Here is a 27,210-nt window from a genome sequence, read left to right as displayed (position 1 = left end):
CAATTTTAATATTAACTGTTTAACGGTTATTGCACATAACCTTAACCTTAAATCATCTTCTGTTCTATAATCTAAGACATGTAAAAACATTTAGTCAATTTATCCTCATTTTATACAGCATAAACGTGTGATGTTCTGTGAAGGCTAACTTCTGTTTGAATTGCAGCTGAATTCAGTAAAATATGCCCGAATGTCCGAATAAATCCAAACCTATCCCGTGAAACATTTGTCCTGGCTTTCTTTCACAGTGCCTTTCTGAAGCATAATAAGACCTACAGGGCTCTTAAACCCACCTGTGATGAATCAAACAGACCCACACCTGAGTGCTGAGGTAATGTCAAAGTGCTGAAACCATCAAAACATCTGATGAAGAGACACAGACAGGATATGCACTCACTTCCTGACCATTCGCCATCTTTCAGAGGTCTGAAGACCACTTGCTTTCCTTCCCCCCTTATAGAGGTACACCCCATACCTGTGCAGTCGTTATAGTCATAACTATGTAACTCTTGGAAATGCGATAAACAGTTTAAAGTTATGGCATATGCATATTCCTGCTGTATTTTTGAGCACAGTGTGAGGTGTCTCAGTGCAGGCAGATGTGAGCATTTATCTGCTTTTCCTGTGCGAGCACTTTAACCCCCTTTAGCATGAGGGGCAGGAAGAGAGAATGGAGGAAACATTAACAAATCAAAGAACGCTACCCTTTAACCCCTCTCTATCCTTCTGATCAAAGTTAGCCTTGAACTCCGACCTTTGTGTAAAAAACAAAAAACCAAAAAAAATTACAAAAAATACATGTGAAACGCAAGAACAAAGCACTCAGTCATTTTGGAAAGGTCAGATATTCCCTAGGTACTTTTTCTCATGGAACCAGAATATAAATTATGTTGTCTTCACAAGTCCCCTAGAGTGTGAGTTTCTCCTCCACTCATTTCGGTTTGTGTGTGTCTCTCAGTGTGTGTGTGTGTGTGTGTGTGTGTGTGTGTGTAAAGACCTTCAAAGGAACAGCCAGTTTAAGGTCAAGTGTCACAGCAAAATATCATATTTCTATTCTGACCTAAATCTTGATAAGGGTTCTGTTATAATATACATTTACTCAAAAGTAAGCCTACTATCACAATTTAATTCTGGTGTTTTAAAAGGACAGTTTAAGCAAAAATTCAATGACTTTGCCAGTTACTTCCATTTAATATAAAAAAACGCAATGGAAGTGAACAATGAGTGAGTCTGTCAGTTCGTCGAATTCTGCCTAGCATCTCTTTTCGTTTCTCTGAAGAACTTCATTCGGGTTTGGAATAACATGAGCGAGTACATAAGGTTTTTAGAAACACTATCATTACTCAAATTCTTTTCCCAAATGTGTTTCCATGTGTGGCCACAAGATGGCAATGTTGGGCTGCCAACCATGAACCACACGTCTCCTGAGTCCGATTCTCCGAGGAGTCCGAAACACTTTCAAGATTTCTTTTCTTTTCCACAAATCACAGACTCTCTTAGCCGTTATAGTATGCACAAAATATGCACACATTTTAGCAGTTGTAATAATCACCGTGGAGCTGAAACTATTTCTCAATTTCCTATAACGTCAAACTGAGATGAAAACAAAGTCAAGGGTAATAATGGATATTTTGGTGCATTAAGTCGGCTTGCTTTCTCTGACCTTGACGCGAAAAAATAAGTATTTTTCATGTTGTACGAATTTACGGCATTTTATCAAAACTAGGCCTACCTAACAGTGCTAATAGACCATTTTTACATATAAATAAATAGAAATATAGGCTATAGCCTAAATGTTGACATGCGGCCTTATGGTTTGAAACTGATAAAAGTACTGACTGAATATCTCACGTGACAAGAACTTTGTTTTAAATTATTATTTATTTTATGTTTATTCAATTCAATTATATGGTTAGTACTCATCAACGACAGCGTGATTAATGTGGACATCTGTTTTACAAATCAAATCGAATTTGTCGCTGTCAGCAATAGGATTAGTTATATTATTCAAATTTTGATCAGATTATCGTAAATACAGGCACGTGTTTTTTTTTTAAGATTGCAAATTGATTTTTTTCCCTCATGCACACACACACACACACACACACACACACATGCACACGAAGCTATGTTTAAGTGATGCACAAAAAGCGTTTTAAGTAACAGGTCTGTTTCTATTTGGACACATGCAAATACATTGTTTCCACTGAGACTGCTTGTGTAGTTTCTGTCACTTTAAACTGTTGTGTGGGAATATAAATATACAGGGACCCAGGAGGAGCAGAATTCCCCTCTGCCTGACCAGCACTGGATTGGACGGGACTCGTACACTTCCTCTGTCCGCTGCCTGTGGAGGATTTCATATAGCTCTAGTACATTAATTTCTCGTGCATGCATATGCTCATTTTTGCACATGTCTAAAATATCATAAAGCTTTATAATCGCATTCTAAATCTAAAACAAAAATGCTGTTGTGTGAAAAATGAAAAACACAAAGTGCTGCTATGTAAGTGGTCTTGCGCTCCCAGCATTTACTCCTGTATAGGCTATATTACTGTCGTTTTGTATCGAATCTGACAAAGCAGCTGTTAAACTGTTTGGGTCTGTAGGCTTAAGTTATCCAGTTTATATAGTATGCTACTATCAGAACAGATGTTTTATGGATTATACAATCTACTTGACTTTTTTTTTTAAATCAGCAATGGCGTTTCTAAATACAATATATGCGTCTTTAAATGTAGCCTATTAAATAATTTAATCATATTAGTAATACATTTTAATTTATTAGGCTATTAATTGATAACAGTTAATCTGTTGACAAATCTAAAACAAAGTTCACTTTTTGCTCTAACGACCTTTTTACTAAATATTTTAAAGACTAATTATGACACTAATTATGAAATAATTATGGCTAATGTCTCTCGTACATAAAACTCATTATTTCGATGACAGGTGATCTCCGTTTAGTCTACTTCATCGCGGTCTTAACGTGTTTTAAGAATAGTATCCTAATATAACCGCAGCTGCTTGGGGCTGTTTCACTAACCAAAAAAAAAGTTATATTACAAAAGTATTTAAAAGTTAATATTTACCTGGATGTAAACAGACGCTCAGAAACAGCGTTAGCCTAGCAGGTAACCATAGCAACAGTAGGCTGCTTGAGCACTTTGTGTTAGGATCATTATCGATATTTCAACAAAAAGGAATAAAGAAACACTGTCATTATTTATCACGTTAGCAAAAATGCTCCCTTTTTTGTTTAAAAAGTCTTTAGGATAGTTGATATTTGCTTAACTGTGTCAGAGGCGACAAAAGACAACTTGAACAGCTCGAGGCGAACCTCAACACCCCGAAATTTCCAACCCTTGAAGTTCTTAAATAATCCTCACACTAGTCCAGTATTTAAACAAATTTACTGTACCTTTTCTAAAATAACCTCACAATGTAAAAATAAAATAAAAATAATAATAAATAAAAATTCTGCGTTCATGTGAACCACATTAATTTGGCTTCAGTCGCGCGCTCCGGTGTTTAGATGCTGCGTGACATTTAACGCGCGGCGCATAACTTCTGTCTGGTTTTCTCTCTAAACACGCCGCTCGCTAAGTGGGCAGGGCCGGCTGTGATATCTAATTAGGCGACGGGCTTCGTGGTTGGGTGGACAGCTAATGGTAGTTCGGCTTTACTTATGTTTGGGGGGCGGCCCTGCGTGCGCAGTCACTCCCTCCTCCTCTTCCTCCCTTTGGGGTTAGTTTGCTTGTGTTTAGTTCCCAGAGACAGTCAAATCGGATTCCTTTGGGAAAGGACACAAATCACTCCCGTTTGAACAAGGGGAACAGCGAGGGAGCTGTCTCCACAAGGGTCCACCTCTCCTGGTTGATTTCATATTGCTCATTCATGTGATTTGATCAGAGAATACTCTTTGTGGAGAAAGACAGGAAAGGAAAGGAGGGGAAAATAAAGAAAAAAAGTCTCTGGATGATGACATTTGAGCTAACCTTCAGCGAAGCCCGTTCTTGATCCTATTGTTTCTTAAAGTGACATTAGACTTTTTTTGTTGTTGTTGTTGCGCACGCTAGACCAAAGGGACCTCCAGTCTAATCTCGCAGTTTTTGTTTGTTTGTTTGTTTGTTGCATGGGGTTCCCAAACCTGGATGTTGACATCTCGCGTTTCTTTTGGCACGTCGCTCTATTTTCTGTTTCAGAGAGGAAGCGCTAATAGAGACAAACGCGGTGACACCTGCTCACCCATACGCTTCTCCTTGCCTTGTTTTAACGGAGCGATCAAAAGAAGCAAGCGCCGACTGAGACGGTGACAGGAGTCTGTTTTCATGTTCGGGATTCAAGACAGCATTCAAAGGAGCGGGAGTAGTATGAAAGAGGAGCCCATCGGTGCCGGGATGAACGCTGTCCGGTCATGGATGCAGGGTGCCGGGGTGTTGGATGCGAACACAGCCGCTCAGAGGTAAGCCGGCGGCGGTCTTCAGCGCTACGGGAACAGCTAGACGGAATATTGTGCGCTTATCATCCTGGGACGACACAAAGCGCTCTTGTATATCATCCTAATCAGTGCGCGATATCTGCTTATTAATAACCAGGTGACAAAGAGATCGATTTATTGCTGCGATAAGTTCGTAGCATCCTCTTCTGCCTGCTGTTGGCACCAATGCACAGAATGCTTGAGGTGCAAGTCACATTAAAACGGGTTTTCATTAGCCTATTTCTAACATTATTATTTTTAACGTTAAAACAGCCATGAGTGACTTTGCAACCACTAGTTTTGCATCGATTCTGTAGCTTTAAATTTTAAATACTGAATTTGAAAGACAATCCAGTAGACCAGTAGTTTGTTATAAGCAGCGGAACAGAGTTCTTAGATTGAGATATATTTATATTAATTATTTTTGGTTAATAATTTATTAACAACAATCTGTTGTTATGCTAGAATAAAAATAATTTCAACGTCTCTCTGACTGTTCTTAAAGGACCAATCTATCATTAACAGGCTACTTTTAAGTAACCTATTTGTTTTAACTATTAAACTGTCAAAAGTACATTTCAAGAGCTTTTACACTACAATTTGAGAACTAAAAAATGCATTTTAATCCTTTTTAGGAAATTGTAATTAAAGAATCACAAAACAATTGTTTTTATTTTTTTATTATACATATATAAATATTTTATCCTCTCTCTCTCTGTCTTGTATGTGTTCATAGTGGAGTGGGTCTTGCTCGAGCACACTTTGAGAAGCAGCCTCCTTCAAATCTTCGCAAATCCAACTTCTTCCACTTCGTTTTAGCGCTATACGACAGACAAGGACAACCCGTGGAAATTGAAAGAACTTCTTTTGTTGGATTTGTTGAAAAAGAAAAGGCAAGTCAAACTTTCTCTTTTGCATATTGCTTTTGCAAATTTGAATGAAAATGCATATCTTGTCGATTCTGATGATTATTAAAGTGTAGGCTAGATAAAATGTCACTGATATTAGCCTAAAGTTGAAAGCTTATTTGCCTATAAGTTACACAATAATTAATATTCTTGCATTAAATCACTGTTCTGCATGAATCCCTTAAAACCTCCATTTAATAATTATACATATATATTTTTTTTACATATTCATCCTTTATAATTTAAGAGAGCCACACGTTTTATATTTGTTCCCTTCAGTACTTTATGCATTTACTAACAAATCTGTAGGCTAGCTATATTTAGCAGAACTATTACAGTGATAACCTAAGGTCATGAAGTTAATATTCCCTTTCAAGATGCTATTTAAAAAACAGGTTATTTTTATTATTGTGAAGGACCACATACTGCTTTAATAAAAATACTCCACGCAAATAAAATGTTTTAAGCACTTGTAAATTAATCATAGTGAGCGAAGTGTCTGATTTCATTAAAAGATGTGGCTATTAATGCTTACTGTATATTTAATCACTTTGTATACGTCCAGGCTATACCCCGGGCACATTGTTATTAAATTGTGAAATCACACTGTATAATACACAATACTTATTATTATTTTTTTAAAATATTTTTAACTCGTTCGTTTACTCAGTGAAAATGTATTTTGCACCCTTTTTTTTTTTTTTTTTTTTTTTGCCTCGGCTGGCGTTTGTGCGTTAGCAGTTTTTTTCGGCCTCCTGGCCCGCAAGGGAATAGCCGGTCTGACTCACGGGGCTCTTCAGAAATAGTCAAAAATAGTTTTTTTCTGGCTAACCATCGAATTTATTTTTGCAGGAAAGTACCGGAGAAAAGACAAACAATGGGATCCATTACCGATTGCAGCTTCTTTACAGCAACGGTAAGAAGAAACGCATCATCTAAGACTCACTGAACTTTGCATAAACACATCAGGGATTTACTTCAGCGCTACAATCTGAATAAAATAAAAAGACAGCGAGACAGAAAGAATGACAAGGAGGGGTGACTAAGAAATAAATAATTAATTATGTAACTAGATCAAAATGATTCAAATTAATATCATGTCCTGAAATAATAATAATAATAATAATAATGCTAATAATAATAATATACTGTTTTAACAATTCGTATAATTGTTCAAACAAAAGAGATTAAAATATGCAGCAAAGTCGTAGCGTTTTAACTATAGGCTAAACATTAATGAAACACAAAACGATCCCCATTAGTGCACTTTTCCGGTTACGCGTTTTCCAGAAATGTGCACTTCATTTTTGATGGAAGCTAATGGCCTGGCCATAATGAAAGTACACTCTCTTCTGTCTACTAATGTGGTAAATGACAACCAGGCGTTTGAAAATTTGTTGCGCTAGTCCTTAACGACCTTTTAAGACGTTTTTAACATAGGCTATATATTTTTTTATTTTGTTGAAAATCACGTTTCCTGTAATTGTTATTTTTGATTATGTCTATTTCACTATTTTATAAGCTGTAAATTTTTCTTGTGCTTTTTCTTTCTAAGAGCAATTTTTATTTTTAGTTTATGTGGGTATATAAGTTTGAGTGTCATCCAAAGCCATTTTTTCATAATCCTTTAACACTGTCTGCAGTCTATGTTGGGTTGGGTTGTCTAGACATTTGAAGCATCTATGTTGTATTAAAGCCATGCCATTGTGAATGATAAATATATACCTGCCGGATTAATTTCTGATCCATGTTTGTGCATATGACCTGCATTGTATTGTGAGTTAAAGAGGACTTATCTTCTCTCCTCTACAGGCATCAGAACAGAACAGGACTTTTATGTACGCCTGATTGACTCCATGACCAAACAGGTAGGACGTTATTTCAAAATCCCCATGGTTCGCTGGTGAATCATCTGGTGAGAGTCTGTGTGTGATATGCAGTGAGAGTGAACGTGTGCATGTGTGCCGTGCACCCTGGTGAGTTTGGGGTTACACACTCTAGCATGCCTCAGGGGCACGAGGATCGGTTAGTGTCTAAATATGACATACTCTCTCTGGGACATCATTTAAGATGACTGAGCGTATGCATGTATTTATGTGCATACGTGTGACAGTGAGATTGATAGCTAAAGAGGGAAAGAAAGAAAGAGACTTTCAGTTGTATTCATTGTCTGTCACAGGGGATTATCCAGCGGTGCCTTTCGATGTTTAAACAGCATAAGTTTTTGAGTGTGTGTGTATGCGCGTGACTTGCAGATATTCAAATGTGTTGTAGGAACAGATGTTTGTTATGAACGCACACGTATGAAGGTTGCTATAGCTTGTCATATTAACTGTGCAGGTTGAGAGCTTTAACCCTGGAGAAAAACTCATATGAGAAAACACGAGTGACCTCACAATCTCATATGTGGCGCTCTTCCTTTTCCCCCTAAAACAGAAACAGCCTCTCCCTCTCTCTCATTCTCTCTTTCTCACTCGTCCCCTCGTTTCCTCTCCCATGATCTCTGTCTATAAATGTTGTTTTGAAGACACTTTAGGGAAGTGCATTCAACAGTGATTACAGCTGCGAGTCAAGATGCGTGACAATACATTTGAGTTCAAAGTATATTTCATAAATATAAATGAGAGAAACATATTTAGAATACATTTGTAATCAAATAAATATGCAAAGCTGTTTTGATTAATAACTAAAATAGACAGATAACCTGCTAACGCTCTGAACACTTAGTATATCATTTGATTTAAACATGCCAGCATGCTTAGCATGTTCCACCGTGTTGCTACTGTTTTGCTTTGTTATGTGTGCTTATCGAGAAGTGGAGGGTGGAGAAATACTAAAACTCATCTTAGTTATTTTAATTTGACTTTTATTTTGTCTAAAAGTATGAACATTTAGTCTTTTACAGAATGTGTTCTTATTTAAAAAAACAACAACAACTATAAATTAATGTATTAATTATGTAATAATTTTTAAAATTTATTTTACAATTATTACATATATTTTATATATATATATATATATATATATATATATATATATATATATATTTTTTTTTTTTTTTTTTTTTATAAAAAAAAGCAAATACTACATTTTCACTCATATTCTTTCTATTCCGAAATTTCTACTACAAAATCCCTGGATGTTACATTTGGCTCAAACAGTTCTTCAGCTCCCTTTTCTTTATTGTGTGATTTGTTTGTGGTTTATAATTTCCTTTGCACGAATGTTTATGTGCGAGACGCTAGGTGCTGTCACTGATGCTAGTTCTTGCCCTCGCTCTGCTCAGCGGTTTGGCCGGCGTGTATAGTGGGACAGATTTATATGTGTGGGTGAAAGGCAGGAGCGTTGTGCTGAGGGAGAGAGACTGTTCTCTGACACCCCTGAGGTAAATACAGTGGCCAGGGGGACTGGCCTCGGCTCAGCCTTTCACTGAGTGTCTCAATAAAAAGCCGTTTATCTCCCCAGGGTTGTCTCCCACGTGCACATATATTACCGGCTGATTTACTGGCTATTTCTGTGGCAAACGGCCCTGCCATACCTGTTAATGATGTGGTGCCGCTGAGTGAGCGAGAAAGAGAGATAGTGTGTGTGAAAGAGAGTTTGGCAGCCGAGTCAACATTCTAGCTAGTATCAGATAGTAAAACATGGTACTTTGGAAGTTATATAAAAATGTACAACATCTGTACCTTTAGGGGTACAACAGCTTGACAGTGTGGCAGTACTGTTAAAGGAACAACTGCACCTTTTCACAGTAGTACCTAAACGGTACATATTGTCACGCTGAGGTACAAAGTTGTCTTTTTAAGGGTACCAGTGACAGGCCCCTAAAGGTACAACTTTTGTAAACACCAAAAAAAAAGTGGTCAGAATTGTACCTTTTGGGGTAAAACAGCTTGTCACTGGAGCAGGACTCTTAAGGACATATTTGTAACTTTTGTTACCCTTATTAGTACCTTAAGGGTACGTATTACGTCTCTAAGGTGCTAATATGTACCTAACAGGGGTGAAAAAGGTACAAATATGTCCTTAAGAGTACTGCTCCAGTGACAAGCTGTTGTACCCCAAAAGGTACAATTTTGCCCCCCCCCCTTTTCTGTGTGTATTGTTTTTCTGGCAGTGTAGGTACTTGGTATTATCATGGTATAATGTCCAAAAAACATGGTAAATGCCGCTCAGCTCAAGACTTTTTCATTATGTTTACCAGAATCCCTTTCTCAAATGTTCCCATATTTGCAAACAATAACCTTTTTTAAGGGGCAAGGTATATTTACTGTTGTTAAACAGATTTTTGAGTGCGAAATTCAGTCTCTGTTAGTAAAAAAAATTGACTAACACTGATTTTGCCACATTCTCAAGTTGGTCACATGTTTTGACTCATTGACCAGAAGAAAGTTGCTTTGTATGCATGTGACATTAAAGAATTACTGACAATGCACAATGGACACATGCATGTGAGCATACCTTAAGTCTGGCTCCGCTTTAGACTTTTATGCTCTTGTTGTCATTTGACTGTCGTTTTTTTTTTTTTTTTTTTCATCCATGTCAGCGTGAAACATGGTTTAGGTTATGACAGAGTGTTAGCTGGTCTTTAAATGCCTTTCGGAAAACCCAGTCCAAAACCACTCTGCGGTGAGCAGTCAGCCTACATATGCTGAGGAGTGCTCGCAATGTGTTTAAGATTTCCCATTAAAGCCCCATAACTCTGTACAGAGAGGCTACAGAGCGCCTCTCCACTCAGCATGTGCTGGCTTTGGCAGTGTCAGACGGGAGGGCTGATGAGCAGGTTTATAGAGCTGTTCAACACACACTTCTCTTTAGCACTTAGCAAGGCGGTAAAGTTCAGTCGCCTGACCACACAGTTAGCTTCTGTACATACGCACCGCTATTAGAGACAATTAAACAACTTGGGCTAGAGCTGCAAGGATCAAAACAGTTCACACTCAGTGCATAAAACTGACATATTCAGCGGCCGTCTTGTGCTCACACTCCCAATAAACCCATATACGCTTTCTCCGTTTGCCTGTGGGGGAACGGTTGGCGCGGGTGAGGAGAGATGGAGCGGGTGTCAAGCTGACAGGCCGTATCTGTGATCAACGCATGAGCTCGTGACAGATCTGATGAAGACAATGCAGTAAAAGACTCTCTCTCTCGCTCTTTATCCTTCCATCCAACTGTTTCCCTCAACAGCTGAAGCGCAGAACAAAAGCGAATCACATATGCAGGCTTAATACGCACACACACTGTGCTGACACGCTAGCGTGATGGTAACAAAGAGGGAAATGTGTTTTCATGTATTTACAGTGCATTGTTTACATGCCTCAGATGCGGCTGTCAGTTCAAGGCGGCACTGGCGGCTCTCAAACGAGATTTGAGGAGCAGTTTGTGCAATATAAAATATGCATTAAAAGCAGCATCAGGGCCTAATGAAAGCTTCACACACACCTCGGCGCACAGTGCCATGCATGTTTCATGCGCGACGTGGCCCTCCTTAAGGAGGGCTTTGTTCAGAAAAGTGCTGGGCTGGAACTGGTTGGTAACTCTGAGCTGTAGCTCGCCTGTTACTGTGTGTGTGTTTTCTAGAGCTAAGCTTCAGGCAGATTCCTAAATAAATTTGCACGGGAGAGAGGGAGGTCTCGGCCGTTTCTTCTGCTTGTGTATGTATTTTTGCTGTTAATTACGGAATAGGGTGTGTTTACATGCCAGAAACACTTCCCCAAAGTATACGACATGCAACAAAGTGACACAAATCTCCTATATTAGATATTTCCTGTAATCACTAGCTGTTTGGAGACTCTGATGATGTCAGATAGGACGTGAATGGCCGCTCTGTGCCAGGACACATAAAGACTTAATGCTGCTCATTTGCAAATATTTACACACACAAGCTTTGAGGGCCTAAAGGTCCCAGTGATTAAGTCTACTCACATTGAAAATGTGAAATCTTTAGCAAAGAAAAAGTATTCAAAACTACTATAGGCCTACACCGTAATCTTAAAGACGTATTTATTGCAACTTGATATTTAATACAATAGTGTTCGTTTTTTGCTTTTAATTAAACCAAAGTCCCACAAGGGCAAATCGCAGTACTGCTACGCCAACAATGAAAAAGAAAATATTTTATGATTGAATTTTACTTTTCACACTGTAAGTTTTCTCTAAATCTGAGCATAACTGAACCAAACCCACATGACACAAGACTGATCATAGTCTAAGACAAGGTGTTTTCAATTTTTTTATGTCAATGACCCATAATCTATAGTATTTAATAAATATATATTATTACCTATATTATTATTATATTATTAATTTATATTATTACCTTACTGAATTATCTGGGAATTATTTACTTTGGTTTTAGCATTTTATTAAATTACTAATATAGTACACTGTATATTTTTCTGCATACTATTAGAGTGATTTTAGATGTATAAGCCCTAAGGTACATATATACCTAAAAAAAAAAAAATAGATTCAACTTTATTTGTACAGCACTTTTCACAATAAATATAACTCCACAGCAGATTTACATTTATTTTTTACAGTCCTAAAATAGATTTTGTTACAGTATATATGTGCATGTATATATATTTTATATTTTTGCTAGGTTAAAACCCCTGCTCTAAGAGACCAAAGTTCAATCGTATCATAAACAACATGCTGAATTTTGCCTTTGCACAACAGCCATGACGTCAAGGGCTACAGAAAAATCCAGCCAAAGATGCTTGTTGTTGCACTAGCTCGAATCCAGAGGAGGATGCACGACCATTGTTGTGTTTGCCTCTGAGGAGAAATTGACAAACTGGTTTCAGACTTTTTCCAGGCACTTATATACTGTTCTCGGCATGGAGTTATTCCGAGTCTGTTTGCAGGGGCTTTGTGTGATAAATAGCCGGTCTTATATATGAAATGAATGTGTGGTGGTGTAGAGGACGTCTTTGTGTGGCCTGAACTGCTCTCTCTGCCTCCCGCTTCCTCTCAGAAAGCCTGCGGGGTCGAGGCTCTAGGCTCAGACAGTGATGCATACTTGTGCGCTTTTAGAGGACCTTGACCCTCATTCCACAATGTGAAACCTAACAAGCAAATGTCCCCGATCACCTATGTTCTCAAGTCACAGCAATGACAGGAAATAAAAAACATCAAATATGAATAAACTTTCTCCTTTTTTTCTGGGTCTGATGCTTTACTTATAAAACTTGTTTTCAAACAAGTGTTTCGTGTAATTGAAAAAGCATTGTGCACTTGTGAGGGAAACAGTTCCTCATTAGAACCATCAGCTGTTTTTCTGTGTCTTCAGTTGCCATGGGTGGCATGTATATGTGTGTTCAGAGAGAAAGAGGGAGTGATTCATGGCAAACGGGTTTAAGTGTGTGTGTGTGACAGAGAGCAGCCTGTTAATAGGCTGCAGTGTGTGTATGTTTTGAGTAGAGTCACTGATTCACGGCTGTGGGGGACATCTTGTGTGGAATTGGAGGATGGAAACAAAGCTGAGGTTTTTGGATGAAGTGTTAGCTGGGCCAGATGGCTCGCTATGCTCCAGTCTGGCAGCCCAACTGCTTGCCGCACACATAAACACACACATGCTAATGCACAAATACATGCGTGAATGCATACACATGCATGGAATCTCACAGATGCGGGCTTATGGCAGCTCACACGCATGCATCTTTCCTAGAGGGCTATTTCACACTAGCTGGAGTACAACACTTCTTTAGAGGGACCTGTAATTAAGCAGTTTATCTGTTTGCCCTCCTTTATCTCTTTTCACTTCACAAACATATTTTCTCAAGTAGTAATAAGGGTGCTTTGCTGAGCAATAATGTTTTGTGCTTCTGTATTATTAACCAATCTGTGAGCCCTGGAAGCCTGTGGGGGGTGGGCACTGTGGCAAGGGTGGTCCGCAATGACATAATAGGACAGTAATCTGCACAGTCCAACAAACTCTACATGCATAGTTCTCTTTATTCTGTTTATTCTCACTGTCTGCTTTTAATTAAACCAACGAGCAACAAATGATGGCGCTGAATGTTGCCAAGAGCATACAATGCAGGATTGTGCAAAACTCAGGCCTCTGTTCAATTCATGGGAGTGAATTGGAATTGAATTAGCCACACCTCCACAGGAAGTTGAATTGGAATGACAGAAAGAGGAGCTATCTATCTATCTATCTATCTATCTATCTATCTATCTATCTATCTATCTATCTATCTATCTATCTATCTATCTATCTATCTATCTATCTATCTATCTATCTATCTATCTATCTATCTATCTATCTATCTATCTATGGTAGTTTGTGTCAAATGTGAAGAAATAAACCATATACACATACATTCCATATACATTCAAGAATATATCATTTAAGCAATAGTGTTATGTGGAACACACAGAAATCGAAGTCTTTATTCATTGAATCACAGATGTGCACATTCAAACTTTGCGTGTTGCCTGACACCAAACAGCAAAAAACACCATTGGTTCTCACATAACCGAATGTGATGCACCGAGTTTAAGCTATTAGAGAGGCGGTTAGGGATCATTTTCCATTGCAGTAGGTAAGTGGGCATTAAATTGCTCACTTTGAGCCTGGCTCGGTTATAGACGGCCCACCATGCACACAGACTCTGTCCAAGCGTTCCCATGGTGCACGGGGCAGTTTTGATGAATTGATTAGCTGAAACGAAAAGACATCTATGAAATTCAGAGCCCAATGTGTAGAGTGATTAGCATGGGACCAAATGAACAGAATATTCTGATAACAGAAACTAAAACCGAGCTGATCATTCTCATGCTGCATGAGATCTTTCAACGGCAGTCCTCTGCCAGATGGAAGAAGGGTCGCGTTAACCGCCTATGAGGGCTGCATTGTGTCTATGGCGTAATGATGTGATGTCATAATGCTTCTGTTTCAGTGAAACGATGCAAACAGACATTCAATTCTATTCACGATAGGATTTAAACACCCAGAGAGTTAGTCATGGAAATTTGTGCATGCTCAGAGCGTTTACACCACAAGGAGAAAATGTTGTTTGTCAATTTTCTCTAACCACATTTTTCCACCTTCTCTTGTTCATCAGGCAATTATCTATGAAGGGCAAGACAAAAACCCAGAGATGTGCAGGGTCCTGCTGACGCACGAGATCATGTGCAGGTGAGAAACACACACACACTGTACACCACACTCCCTCCTTCACTATTACACAATCAAGCTCTTGAACCTTCCCTACCAAGCTCTGCCCGCTGACTGTGAGAGCTTTACTTTGGCATCGTTTTGGTCTTGGCAAGACTGCAGACCTCTGGATTCAGCATTAGTGTGACAGGACTGAGCTTTCTGCTCACACACACACACACACACACACACACACACACAGCTGTGTGTAAGCCCTGTTGTAAAATTAGACATAAGGGGGAGGATAGATTAACATTACTATAAATTTGCTGAAAGGTCAGATCATTATTCTTTAATTCATCATACACGTCCTTCAAAACCAGTATAAACAGTTTACTTCTATTTAAGAGGGATGCAGTATGTTTATATCAAGGCTCAAGTTTAGACTTACGATGCACTATTACACAAGACACTCCCAGATCATTTTTCACCAGTCCAAATGGGATCCTGATAAACTTACGCCAGCCTGTTTCCTATCAGAGTTAGAAGTGTTCTTTTCCCAGACTCTGCATCAGCCTTAGAAATCAAAGCTTGGCTTTGTCCAAAAAAGATACCAGGCAGCATTTCTATTTTTGGAGGCTGATGTTTCAGTGATTGGTGGTGCTTATTTTATTTCTTGATGACATAAATACACACACACAAAAGGCAAGCAGAGAAATACACTTATGTACAGTTCATTTTGTTTGCCAGAATTGTAATTCCTGTATTTGTACTGAATTCTGCAAAAAGGATGCAGAATTGCAATTTGAATAACTAGTTGCAAATAATATTTTTAACTGAACTAATTTTAATCAAGACAAACTTTGAACTTGTTTGAAATTGAGGAAAGTTTAGTCTTGAAGGTATACAGAGATAGATGGATGGATGGATGATATACTAGATTTTAAAGCAATAGTTTGCCCTAACATGAAAACAACATGAAAAAAATTTGTTGTTTCAAAACTGTACGACTTACTTTCTTCTGCTGAAAACAGATGTTAGACAGAATTGATTATGGTTATTGTTTTTTCCCCATACAGTATAGAGCCAAAATGTACCATAAAAGCAGATAATTTGGCTTAAACAAACAAACAAACAAAATAAATAGCTATTATTCATTCATTTGGAGATATGCATATTTAACTTCCTATGTTCCTAAGTTCAGAGCAACCCTTGTCTCTCTCCCTTCCTGAATCTCTATCCAGGTCATCCACTTCCTGCTCTACAAGAAAAAGAGAGACCGAGAGAAAGCCATGCACCTTTAATTAAAATCAAAAGATAAATTCCTTGCACTTAAAACTGGGTTGTGGAGATGAGTCCTCATCTATTTTTGGTTGAAGTGGAGAGCATTTGAACAGTTTTCTACTATAAATATACTACTCATGCTTGGTTAATTAGGACAAGGAAAAACTCATTACTCAATAAGAATCCTCTTGTTATTCCACAGCTAATGAATGCAGCTTGCTTTGAGTTTTGACAATGAAATATGTGCAGGCGAGCCAAGGCTCTCTCCTCTTTCTCTTTCAATCTTTAGCTCCCCCTCACTACCTTTCTTACATGCACACACACACGTGCGCGCACAGCCTTCTGTTATCGCTCTTTCAAAATAGTCACTGATTTAAAGATGCGTATTGACACAAACACTTAGTACTATATGTGTCTACAAAGGCTCACCACGTCAGCTTTGATCTGCTACCGTAGGATTACACAGATCACATCTGAAGTACATATCGCTACTGGTACCCTTAAGGTCCCACAAATGCAAATGTCTGTACTCTGTTTCATACCAAAGAGCTTTCCAAAAGCAGACGAAAATTAAAAGCATCTATTTCAAATAAGTAAACAAATTCTCGTCTCTATCTTCTTCCTTTTCCCCTTCTTCATCTGTAGATGGTGTTTCGATGCAGAGCCTGTGCTGAGAGAAAGGCACAATTACCAGTCTGCAATTAGACTGCTCTCCATTAATCAGGGCTGTTAATTGCTGTACGCCTTGCCATTAGCCATATGGTGCCGCATGGGCCTGCAAGCATGAGACAGAGACGCATTTTCCCAAACAACTCGCTCAGACGCAAGACTAGAAACTATCGCTCAAATGCAACTCTGGGCTCTTTATGATGGAGTTCCACATCCTCATATGCACGGATTGATGAGGTTTTGTTTGATTTGTGTGGTGCAGATGAAACATCACAAACTTGGCCAGATTATTAAAGGTTGGGTGGTCACAGTTGGAGAAATGCTGTTTTGTTTGGTTTTGGGGGCTATTTTAGAGCTGCTGTCTGTAAAGGAGTTTGGCTAAGGGCAGTTCAGCTTTAATGGCATCAGCACAGGCCACATCCTGGTAATTACATGCAGCAATTTGGATTTAATTTCTTCAAATGCTGCAGCAGGAGGAAACGCTTGAGATTAAAGATTACGGTTTCCCTACAAGTCTGCTGGGATGGAGCAGAACGAGCCGGAATGAGCGAAAAATCCCCCTGAATGAAGCCAGAGCATGCATGGAGTCATTAGCATAGCGTTGATGGGGGGGCTCGGAGGTTCACGGTTGGTGGTGGGCGGCCGTGTTGTGGTTTCCCATGGGCTTCGGCTGACTATTGGGTTATCGGAGTGTCAAATCCATCTGTGCCCACCCCTCGCATCCCAGAAAGCTTTGCTCCTGTATGACCCACTTCTGAGAGAACATTGCTAAAGACTTGACTGGTCTCAGAGGAGTGAGAGGAAATGAGAGCAGAGGAAGGTAAAAATACGACAGCAAGAATAAACTGAGACAGAAGCCTGACCACACTGTGTCTAAACTAACGAGGGCGCTTAGACGTGAATGAGGGGTCAAGCTCAATCCACGTTATGAAGCTCATCAGGTCTAAAGGAGCCCACTCACACACAGATCGGTTCTGCTCCTATCACATGACGCCTCAAGCCCCATACTCTCTCGCAATTGAGCCCCTCTGCCATCTGTGCTGGGAAACCCGAACCCGCCGCCCCACCTGCTGTTTACCGCCAGCCTCCATCCACCGAAGACATCATGTATACACCTTCTTTCCATCCTTCCTGTCTTCTTTCACTTGCTCATGCTCTAGTATCCATCTTGCTCTCCTCTGCTGTCCCATGCAGGGTAACCTATGAGATTAAATATAGAGCAAGAAGGTATTGCAATAAAATTGGCGCATATTTATTCTGGCATTCAGATTTGAGAGGGCTGTTTGACTAATATACTGAACCATCATCACACTTGATTTGAAATTTAGGGGATGATAATAGGTCGTGCATCAAAACCATTATTTTATTAACTATAAAAATGTTTGGAGCCTAGGTGTGCTGACTTTTTTATGTTTTCATTAACTATAAAAATAAATATCAATTATAAAATGTATATATAAAATTCATAATTATATAAATTATATTTAATAATGATCAGAAGAAATACTATATGGACAAACGTATCGGGACACCCCCTTCTTTAAAACAGAAAAAGGCACTTTCAAAACACAAAAATGACTGTACCCATACAGTATGTACAAGTCATTGGTGTTTGGTGATGAATTTTTGGCTCAAGGTCTGCATTTAAAGTCACACCAGAGGTGTTAAACTGGGGTTAGGACTTGGCTTTATGCAGACTAGTCAAGTTCTTCCATACTTACTGGATCAATAATTTCTTTTTGAACCTTGCCTTATACACTGAAGCATTGTCATGTTAGAATAGAAAAGGGTCCTTTCCAAACTGTTGCTATAAAATTAGAAGCACACAATTCTCTAGAATATCATTATATGTTTAAACATTAAGATTTGTACTCATGGAAATGACCAAATAGTCAAACCTACTGGGTGTGGGTTGTGAAGGGGGTGTTCCAATATTTTTGGCAATATAGTGTGCATTTATATAAAACATTTGCAACACCTTACACGCTCGCACGCACACACACACACACACACACACACACACACACACACACACACACACACACACACACACACACACACACAGGCATCTTTCCCCTTCTGTCCAACTTGAAATCCTTCCAGTATGTATGCTAAAATAGTCTCCTTTAAGTGCCCTCTTTACTTTCACCTCTCCTCCTGTATTCTTTCCTTTTCTGCTCTCTGGCCTCATCTTCTCTCTCCATCACTCGATAACTGCCCTGTTATCAGCCACACTTCTAATCCTTCAGTGACCATCCCTGAGTCGGGCAGTCTGTTAGCATTAATTACTAATACACAGGCCGAAAGGCAGCATATTGTGTGCAGTGTGTACAGCAGGAGTGAATGTCTGCCGTAGAGGAGCGAAAGAAAGTCTGCTTTATAATTGCTGCCTCTTCCTTCTCCACTGTCCCTTCTCGTCTGAGATCAGTGCTGACATATGTGCAGTAACACCCAGGTTAACTATTCTCTTCCTCTCTTTCTCTCCCTCCATCTCTTTTAGCCGCTGCTGTGACAAGAAAAGTTGTGGCAATCGTAACGAGACGCCCTCTGACCCGGTCATCATCGACAGGTAAGAGCTGGATATCAGATGTTTGTATGTGCGTTTCAACATATATTATCATTAAATGCCTTACTAGACAGGCAGTCCAGTGGAAGTGTTGAAAGTGGCCTTATGAAATGTAGTGAGTTATGAAGGATAGCAGAGTTTGTCAGGGTAGATTCCATATTTAATTTGACACAGGAACATTTTTACTCTAAGTTTCCCTTCCACACTCCACTTTCCTAAAACAATTAAGGCCCAAAATGAAGAATAAAATGCATTTTTACACACTACCAGTGTATTTACACTGCTGTTCAAAAGTTTGGGGTCGGTAAAACGTTTTTTTCTTGAAAGAAATTAATACTTTTGTTTAGCAAGAATGCATTCAATTAATCAAAGATGTCAGTAAAGACATTAATAACAAGAGATTACAAGAGATTTATATTCAAGTAAAAGCTGTTCTTTTAAACTTCCTGTTTATCAAAGAATCCTGAAAAAAGTAGCATGGTTTTCTTTGAAATATTAAGATCATCTATTTTCAACATTGATAAGAATAAGAAAGTTTCACTGAAGCATGTTAGAATGATTTTCATTTGACACTGAAAACTGGAAATAATGGCTGCTGAAAATTCAGCTTTATCACAGAAATAAATTTAATTTTAAATTGTAATATTTTACTACAATACTGTGTATTTTTAATGGAAAAAAAATAAATAAATACCGACCCCAAATTTTGGATTGGCAGTGTACAAACAAATAACAGACTGTACTTCTTTCCTTATGCAACCTGTTTTAATTCATATCATATTAAATAAGCATCACTACAGAGATAATGCACTTAATAAATTCAATTCACTTTCAAACAAATCAAAATTACAAGTGCTGCTCTATGATGACTTTGTGAACACACTCTGTGGCTGCTCTATATCACCATATATGCTCTATTGCTCAGTATAAAACACTGCAAATCAAAGGCAGCAGTTCAAAGAATTCACCATCAGTGAGGAAAAACAACTTGACAACAAGCATAAAAAGGCTTCCTGGGACCAGAAGCCATTTGTTTGCAAAACAGTAATTGTTTAGTGATCGGGCTGGGCTGTTTTGAGGCCCTGTCGGGGTTGTTGAGTATGTAGTGTGCTCTGAAGTGTGCATGTATGAATAATCAGCAGTGAAGATGTGCAAGATTTCTGGAGGCAGCAGTGTGTGCAGCGAAGCGCGTCTCCTACCGTTTTTGTTTAAAAGATCATACCACCATGTCACGTTATTATTTAGAGCGAGACTGTTTCATTTCTGACTTGATTGTGCCACGGTGCGAGCAAACTACGCATAGATTTCTGCAGATTAAAGTGCGGTTAAGTGTCAAAGGTGTGTTCTCATCTGTGTGTTAATAAGTCAGTGGCCTGTGCTATCAGATGAACACAGCTGTAGGTTCGCCAGCAGTAGTGTAGGGTGTGTGTGTGTGTTTGTAACAGAATAAGAGAGGCTTCTACCTGGCTGCTGTGTCTGTGCGGCTGGCCCATTTCTGCTTCACTGGGCTAGAACGCTTCACAGCTTTCAAAGACAGCTGCAGCCCCTCGATTCCACGTGGCATCACCTCCACCCAACGCACACGCACACCCTCACACAAACACACTGCCCATCTCTTACTCTTCTTGATTGTTTCCCTACATAAAGTTTGTCTGCCTCAGATCCTCCTGTTGTAGCTGTTTGTGGTCTGAACGGTTGTATTTCGGGTCTGGCTGAAGTCATGCAGCTGCATTCGAGGTCACCGCAGAGCCCTTTAGGCTCAGGTGCGAGGGCATCGCTAATTGCCTGCGAATAAAAAAGGAATTAGTAACAGTTTCCTACTAGTCACGTGTCTCTCAAAGCCGGGAAAATAGGTCATTTGAAATGGGGGGGGGGGGGGGGGGGGGGGGGGGGTAGGGTATGGAAGACTTTACTGGAACTCTCAATATTTTCTTGGCCGCATTCACATTCTGGGGTTCCCAACAAACAAGGCGCAAGATGGAACAGAATCAATTACGGCAAGTGCAGACGAGCGCACGCTCCCAAACTCATCAAAAATATGATTTTGAGCATCTTCCTTCCCTTGAAGTTATTTAGCTGAATAAATAAGAGCTCATTAGTGTGGTCTTGTTTCAAAGAGCTGATTAGGTTTTACAGCAGTAATTAGCAAGGCTAGCGCTAATTCCTCTGGAAGAGTAATGAAAGTGATTTCCTAATTAGGTTCCTCTCATAAGACGACACAACAGGCCACTTCAGCGAAACCAGAGGAATGTCAGCTAAATAAAGCCAACTAACAATGCCTAGTTAGACTGTTAAAATAACAAATCTTACTCGCAGCAGTCCGAGACGTGTGCTCACGGGACGGGGTTGGAGTTTTTGGACTCATTGGGAAGCTTTTGAAAATCTGATTGGGGTAAATTGAATTACTCGCGTGAAATTAAAACTGCCTTGCTTTCTTCTCAGAGGGTGTGTTTAGTTTACGTTGGATGGCTGTATCTAATCTAATTTCATGTGTAAATGTTTGTGTGTCATGATTAACTCCTCGTCTTCTCCTTTTCTTCTCCTCTTTTACCTTCTGAGCTCTGTTAATACCCCAGTAAGATTATTTCAAATACTTTAATCTGCTCTCATTGACATGGACACAAAAGGCCAGTGACATCTAATAGCAAGCCTTTTCACTGCCTCCTGTTTCATCTCTTTCACATCCCTTAGAAGCTCTCTCTCTCACTTATTCTCTCTCTCGATTTCTTTCTCTCTTATCATTGTGTGTGTTAGGAGTAATTGAAGCTCAATAAGCCGTACAGTAATGGGGAAAGGTGTCGTTCTATCTCCCTGGGAACATTGCAGTTGATGCCTTCCTCACCATGGATACTCTTAAACACTGATAGTGATTTCGGAGTGCAGTAAGTTCAGAGTTCCCGTGCTAACCGTGGGAGTTCTGTGGCTTTGCGCTCGGTCGTGAGCCCTGACCGTGCTGGAAGGCTTTATTTGTGATGTAATCTTCAACATCTGGATATCTACTTAATGAAGATATAACACAGCGAAGGATGGAAAACGCCACAGAAAGGGTTAATGTGCCCTTTCTCTGAATGTTTAATGGAGGTCTTTGGCTCGCAACTATATTGCTGGCTAGATTTGACCTTGTAGAAGAAGACCTTCGGCTCTCATGAAAGCAGAACGGGAAGTAATGTTTCACAGGGGGCTTTCACAGAACCATTTTTGCTCCTGCTCAGCTTGGGGTCGCTCACACAGGATGTGCTATTTTATTCAAAAACAGCATGAGAATGCAATAGAATGTGTTTCTTAAAAGTTAAACTACTTTAAAAGTGATATAGCACCTTGCAGATAGTGCTCATGGATTTATATGCTGAAAAAGCATCCATTTAATGCTCGTTTTACACAGTTAAAAATAACCCAGAAAGACACAATAATGTGTGAACAACCCCTTATGGTGCATTATGGAATGCTACCAATTTATTTCTTATTTTCAGTTTGTTTAAAAACAAAATGATTATATACAATACTATTCAAAAGTTTGGGGTTGTTAATATTTTGTAATGTCTTTGAAAAAAGTATCTTATGCTCACCAAAGCTGCTTTTATTTGATCAAATACAGTAAAATAAATACAGTAAAAATAACTGGTTTCTATTTTAATATATTTTAAAATGTAATTTATTCCTGATGGTAAAGCTGAATTTTCAACAGCTATTAGTACAGACATAAGTTTTTTTTTTTTGATTAAGGTTTTTATGGATGAATAGAAAGTAAAAAAGAACAACAATATTTATTTGAAATATAAATCTTTTGTGATGTTGTAAATGCCTTTTAATGCCACTTGAGCAATTTAAGGCACTATTATATTATATTATAAGTATTAAATTCTTTCATTAAAATATTGGGGGAAAATCATCTATCTATCTGTCTGTCTGTCTGTCTGTCTGTCTGTCTGTCTGTCCGTCCGTCCGTCCGTCCGTCCGTCCGTCCATCCGTCCGTCCGTCTGTCTAGTTTGCTGAGCTATACAAGGAGCAACATTTGAGCAATGAAACTGCACCTCAAGACTGGACGGTTGGGAAAGAGACAGTGACAGTGAGCAGCATTATATTCTTGCAGTATGTTTGCATTATTGGATTAGCGGGCTCTATTTCACAGAGCTGCTCTCTGAATCGGTGGCCAGAGAGTGATCCTCACAGGCTGGGGCTCCCATTGTTAACATAATCCTGTCCGGTCTGTAGGCCTATTGTGTGGCAATTAAGACTGAGAGACTGTGGAGAGCTCAGCGTGAGCATCTGTGTGTGTGAACCATGACAGTAATACAGTGAAATAAAACATTTGCAGTAAACAAGTTTCTGCCTTCTCTTTGAAAATTAACTGGGGAGTCTTTCACTCTGAAAGAGATACACAGGAAGTGCGAGTGAAGCAAAATGTGTGTGTTGGCCTTTAAAAAGTGTGCGTGACTCTCCAGGCTGGGCTGTCACAGCTGCTGAAAGGTGATGTGCTCCTCTGCAGTGACAATGTCTCTTCCTGGAGAGAGAGAGAAAGAGAGAGTGTGTGTGTATAGGTGTATATGTGTGGCCTACTTAAGCCCAAACGGTGCAGGAATAATAAAAGGCCAAGCTCTGCTGTTCTGACTTAATATAGGGTTAAAGATATGCAGCTCACTGTCAACAATCCCATCATCCGCCTGGATGATTCCCAAAGAAGAGCATGCACTCCTCTCCACTCGCCCGTGCCTGTGTGTGTGGCCCTGTGTGTGCTGTCCTCCCCTGACAACTTTACCATTCTGTCTTTACTCTCTCTGTACTAAGCACCCGCTTTGCTTCTCTGTTGCGCTCTCTCTCTCTCTCTCTCTCTCTCTCTCTCTCTCTCTCTCTCTCTCTCTCTCTCTCTCTCTCTCACTCACACACACACACACACACACACACACACACATTTATCCAGGTATCTAAATAGGAATGGGACACATTGACATCTACTGTTGTTAAATTAATTATATTTATATTATTTGAAACAAAATAATTATAACTCCAATCCATTTGCTACTGTAAAACTGTGGTAAATTGGTATTAGTTACTACTTTCATCAAAATAAGACACAAAATTACAATTCTGAAAGTTTTTTACACTGTTTGAAATATGTTACGCTTGAAATATATTCCATACACAATTTAAGTTACACTTTGAACAGAACACAGGTCTCCATCCTCATATTTTTGAGCAGATTTTATCAGAAACATCTCTACAATGATTTAAAAACGCTTAATGGAGACACAAAGATGTGAATACATTTTTTATTTCTGTGGCTGAAATTTCAGCAGCCATTACTCTAGTCTAGAGTCACATGATCCTTCAGAAATCATTCTAAAATGCTGATTTAGTGTTCAAGAAACATTTCTTATTATTATCAATGTAGTTTTCAGATAGAAATTTCAAAAGAACAGCATTTATTTGAAAGAAAAATATTTTGTGAAATTATAAAATAAGTTTTTACTGTCGCTTTTGATAGATTTAATGCATCCTTGCTTATATTATTTTTTAATTAGTATTACAATTATGAAATTATATTAGTATTAATTTCATTTAATGGGGTCCTGTTATGCTCTTTTACAAAGTCTTGATTTTGTTTTGGGGGTGTACTAGAACATGCTCTCATGATTGGTGGTTCGAAAATCACATTATTTTTCTAATACCTTTCTCCCCAGCCTGGCACAAATGGCTCGCTTAGTTCCGGGTTTGATGAAGGCCCGTATTCCGAAAAACCTTCTAACCTCAAACTTTTTAAAAGTAATGTATATTTCGTGCAATTGTCTCTGGAAGTGACGGATTTGTGCTCTTTAACACATCGGATGAAATTTCTGCTTTATTTGCAAATTCTGGTCTACATTCACAATAAATTACATTCGCAATGATGGATAATTTAGTCCCCAAATTTATATTTCAGAAACAGATTCAAACACACAACTATTCTCTCTGCTTTACTCAGTGCTCTTCTATCTCTCTGCTTGTCCAGCCTGTTGTTCACACACAGGGCATAAGGTTGTGATCTCTGGAAAGGCTGATCGGCCCTTCAGGCTAGTGCTGGAAACCCTGGCAGTCAGTCTCCTCTGCTCTCATAGATAAGAGCCACGGATGAGCCAGATCACTGATCCACTTCACACGCTTTAGACAGAGATCTGACCCACAGGATGACTGAGTAGCCACTCAATGCTACTGACAACACTTACTGATGAGAAAGAGTGTGTAAGAGTAAAACAAAGAGAAAAATGTGCTTTCACTCCAAGAAAAATAACCAAACTGTCTCATTTTCACACACTACTGGTGACACAGATTAGACTGGTGTTGTTTTAAGAGTGTGTGCGGGTGAGACTGTGTGTTTGTGTGTGTTCATATGGAGGGTATTGTTGATGTATGCCATTTCCTCACGAGTGTGTGTGTGTTGATTGAGGAATGTCAGACAGGAAGTACTCCTCCCGGGGAAGGTGATGTCACTGCAGCTTCAGGGCGGCTTCCTGCAGCAACAGATGCACTCTACTCTCCCAATCACTCACTTTTTTAAAAAAAATGCAAGCCCACAAATACAACTTATTAATGTTAAACCTGACATTTTTCCCAGTCTACTCTAAGCTGCATGCTGGGAAAACATCCCCTCTCTGCCACTCTCCACTGGATGCGCTCATGCAGGGACATCGGGGTAATCCTATTAGTTCTGTCAACACACACACACAAACACACACATGAACACACACATACTCGAACAAGTGATCAGCCACATCCATAAATGAGAAAAAAAAAAAACTTAAAGTATGTGAACAACATCTCCGAATGTTTATTTGTCTTATGTTTAGTAGAATGCTTAGTAATGCCTTAAAGACCTTTCTTTATATATATATTTTTGTCTTTTGGTAACTTTATGGCCCGGTTTCACAGACAGGTCTTAGACTAAACCAGGATTAGGCCATAGTTCAATTTGGACATATGTAATATGTCCGAATTGTCTGGGATACAAGTAATTTTTATAAACATTTTTAGAAAAAAACAATGCTTGAGACAAAACAAAGGCACTGATATAGTTTAAGATCAGTCAGTGCAAGTTTTCTTTCATTAAGCAAAAGTCTAACAAAAAAGAGTGAGATTCATACCCATAATTTTTGCTCTAAAGTAAATCTGAGTCAGATTAAAGTCAGATTAAGAACATGATTTTTTTGCATTCAACACATCCAATATTGGTTTCTCCCATCCATATGGTGAGGCCAATCAAGATTTCATAGATCTATATTTAGCATTGTGTAGCGCTCAGTGGGTGTGTGTATTTGCGTGCACGCTGCACAGAGGGAACCCCCATGTCTGAAGTCCATTGTTGTGGTTTGTTGTGTTTGGGATGCACTTCCTGTGGTGAGAGGTCAGCAGCGTGCATCCTCGGCTGGCTGCTGAATAATTCATGCCATTGACTTTGTGTCAGCTTTCACAGGCGTGCCCAGGGATGTTTTATTCATTTATCTCATTTAGGGGCCCTGACTGCACCTGTTCCACCATTAAGCACCCCGCTCATTTGCATTAGATGCTAATTTAGTTTACCGACAGGCCTGGGTTACCCTATTTTCATTATATTTTCTTAGAAACAAATATTATACTTTACACAGTACATAGTTTTTTTTACATGCACCATGGATATATGTGGTATTCTTACATTCTTAAAAATAAGAATGAAGGAGAGAAAGGAAGAGATTTTGTAACCGTTAAGCACTCATTGTTCACTAATTATAGTTTATTGTAAAAAAAAGTGCCCCCATTACTGAAACTCATAACATTGGAAGTGTGTGAACACGAGTATGTGTGTGTGTTTAGAAGGTGTCAGAGGGAACAGACTTGCCCTGGAGCAAGTTAAGCACAGATGTGCCTCTTTATACCCCTTCTATTAGCTCCCGCCCTATTCCCTCACTCCACATGAAGATCACCTTTCTTTTAAACACACGCACACACACACACACACACACACACACACACACACACACACTGCCATTTCCCCTGTCATCCATCTGTCTTTCTCTTTTTCTCTTTGTTCCATTTTTATCAAATGTCAATCGTGTCATCTTCGGTCTATACTTTGCTATATATTCTCATTCAATTCAGGTAAAGACTATGTAATGTATTATGTTAAATCAATGTGAAGTGGCATTTGCAAACCATTTTACCTACAAAATGTGATACAAATGAACACTA

General features: G+C 39.0%; 1 protein-coding gene across 1 annotated transcript in view; it reads left to right on the top strand.

Annotated features, from left to right (window-relative positions):
• The first annotated feature begins 3,775 nt into the window (after positions 1–3,775).
• The window catches only part of LOC306853240 (transcription factor COE1-A-like), a 130,333-nt gene continuing 106,898 nt past the window's right edge, over positions 3,776–27,210 (top strand). Inside the window, exons 1-6 of the mRNA XM_079390498.1 lie at positions 3,776–4,465; positions 5,217–5,373; positions 6,241–6,304; positions 7,201–7,256; positions 14,463–14,536; positions 18,948–19,016. Of these exons, the coding sequence (XP_079246624.1) occupies positions 4,332–4,465; positions 5,217–5,373; positions 6,241–6,304; positions 7,201–7,256; positions 14,463–14,536; positions 18,948–19,016 (554 nt within the window). The 5' untranslated portion in view covers positions 3,776–4,331. The remainder of the gene's footprint in view (positions 4,466–5,216; positions 5,374–6,240; positions 6,305–7,200; positions 7,257–14,462; positions 14,537–18,947; positions 19,017–27,210) is intronic.

Source organism: Barbus barbus (genome assembly GCF_936440315.1).
Source record: "Barbus barbus genome assembly, chromosome: 33".
Classification (NCBI taxonomy): domain Eukaryota; kingdom Metazoa; phylum Chordata; class Actinopteri; order Cypriniformes; family Cyprinidae; genus Barbus; species Barbus barbus.
This window is presented reverse-complemented; position numbering and strand designations above follow the sequence as displayed.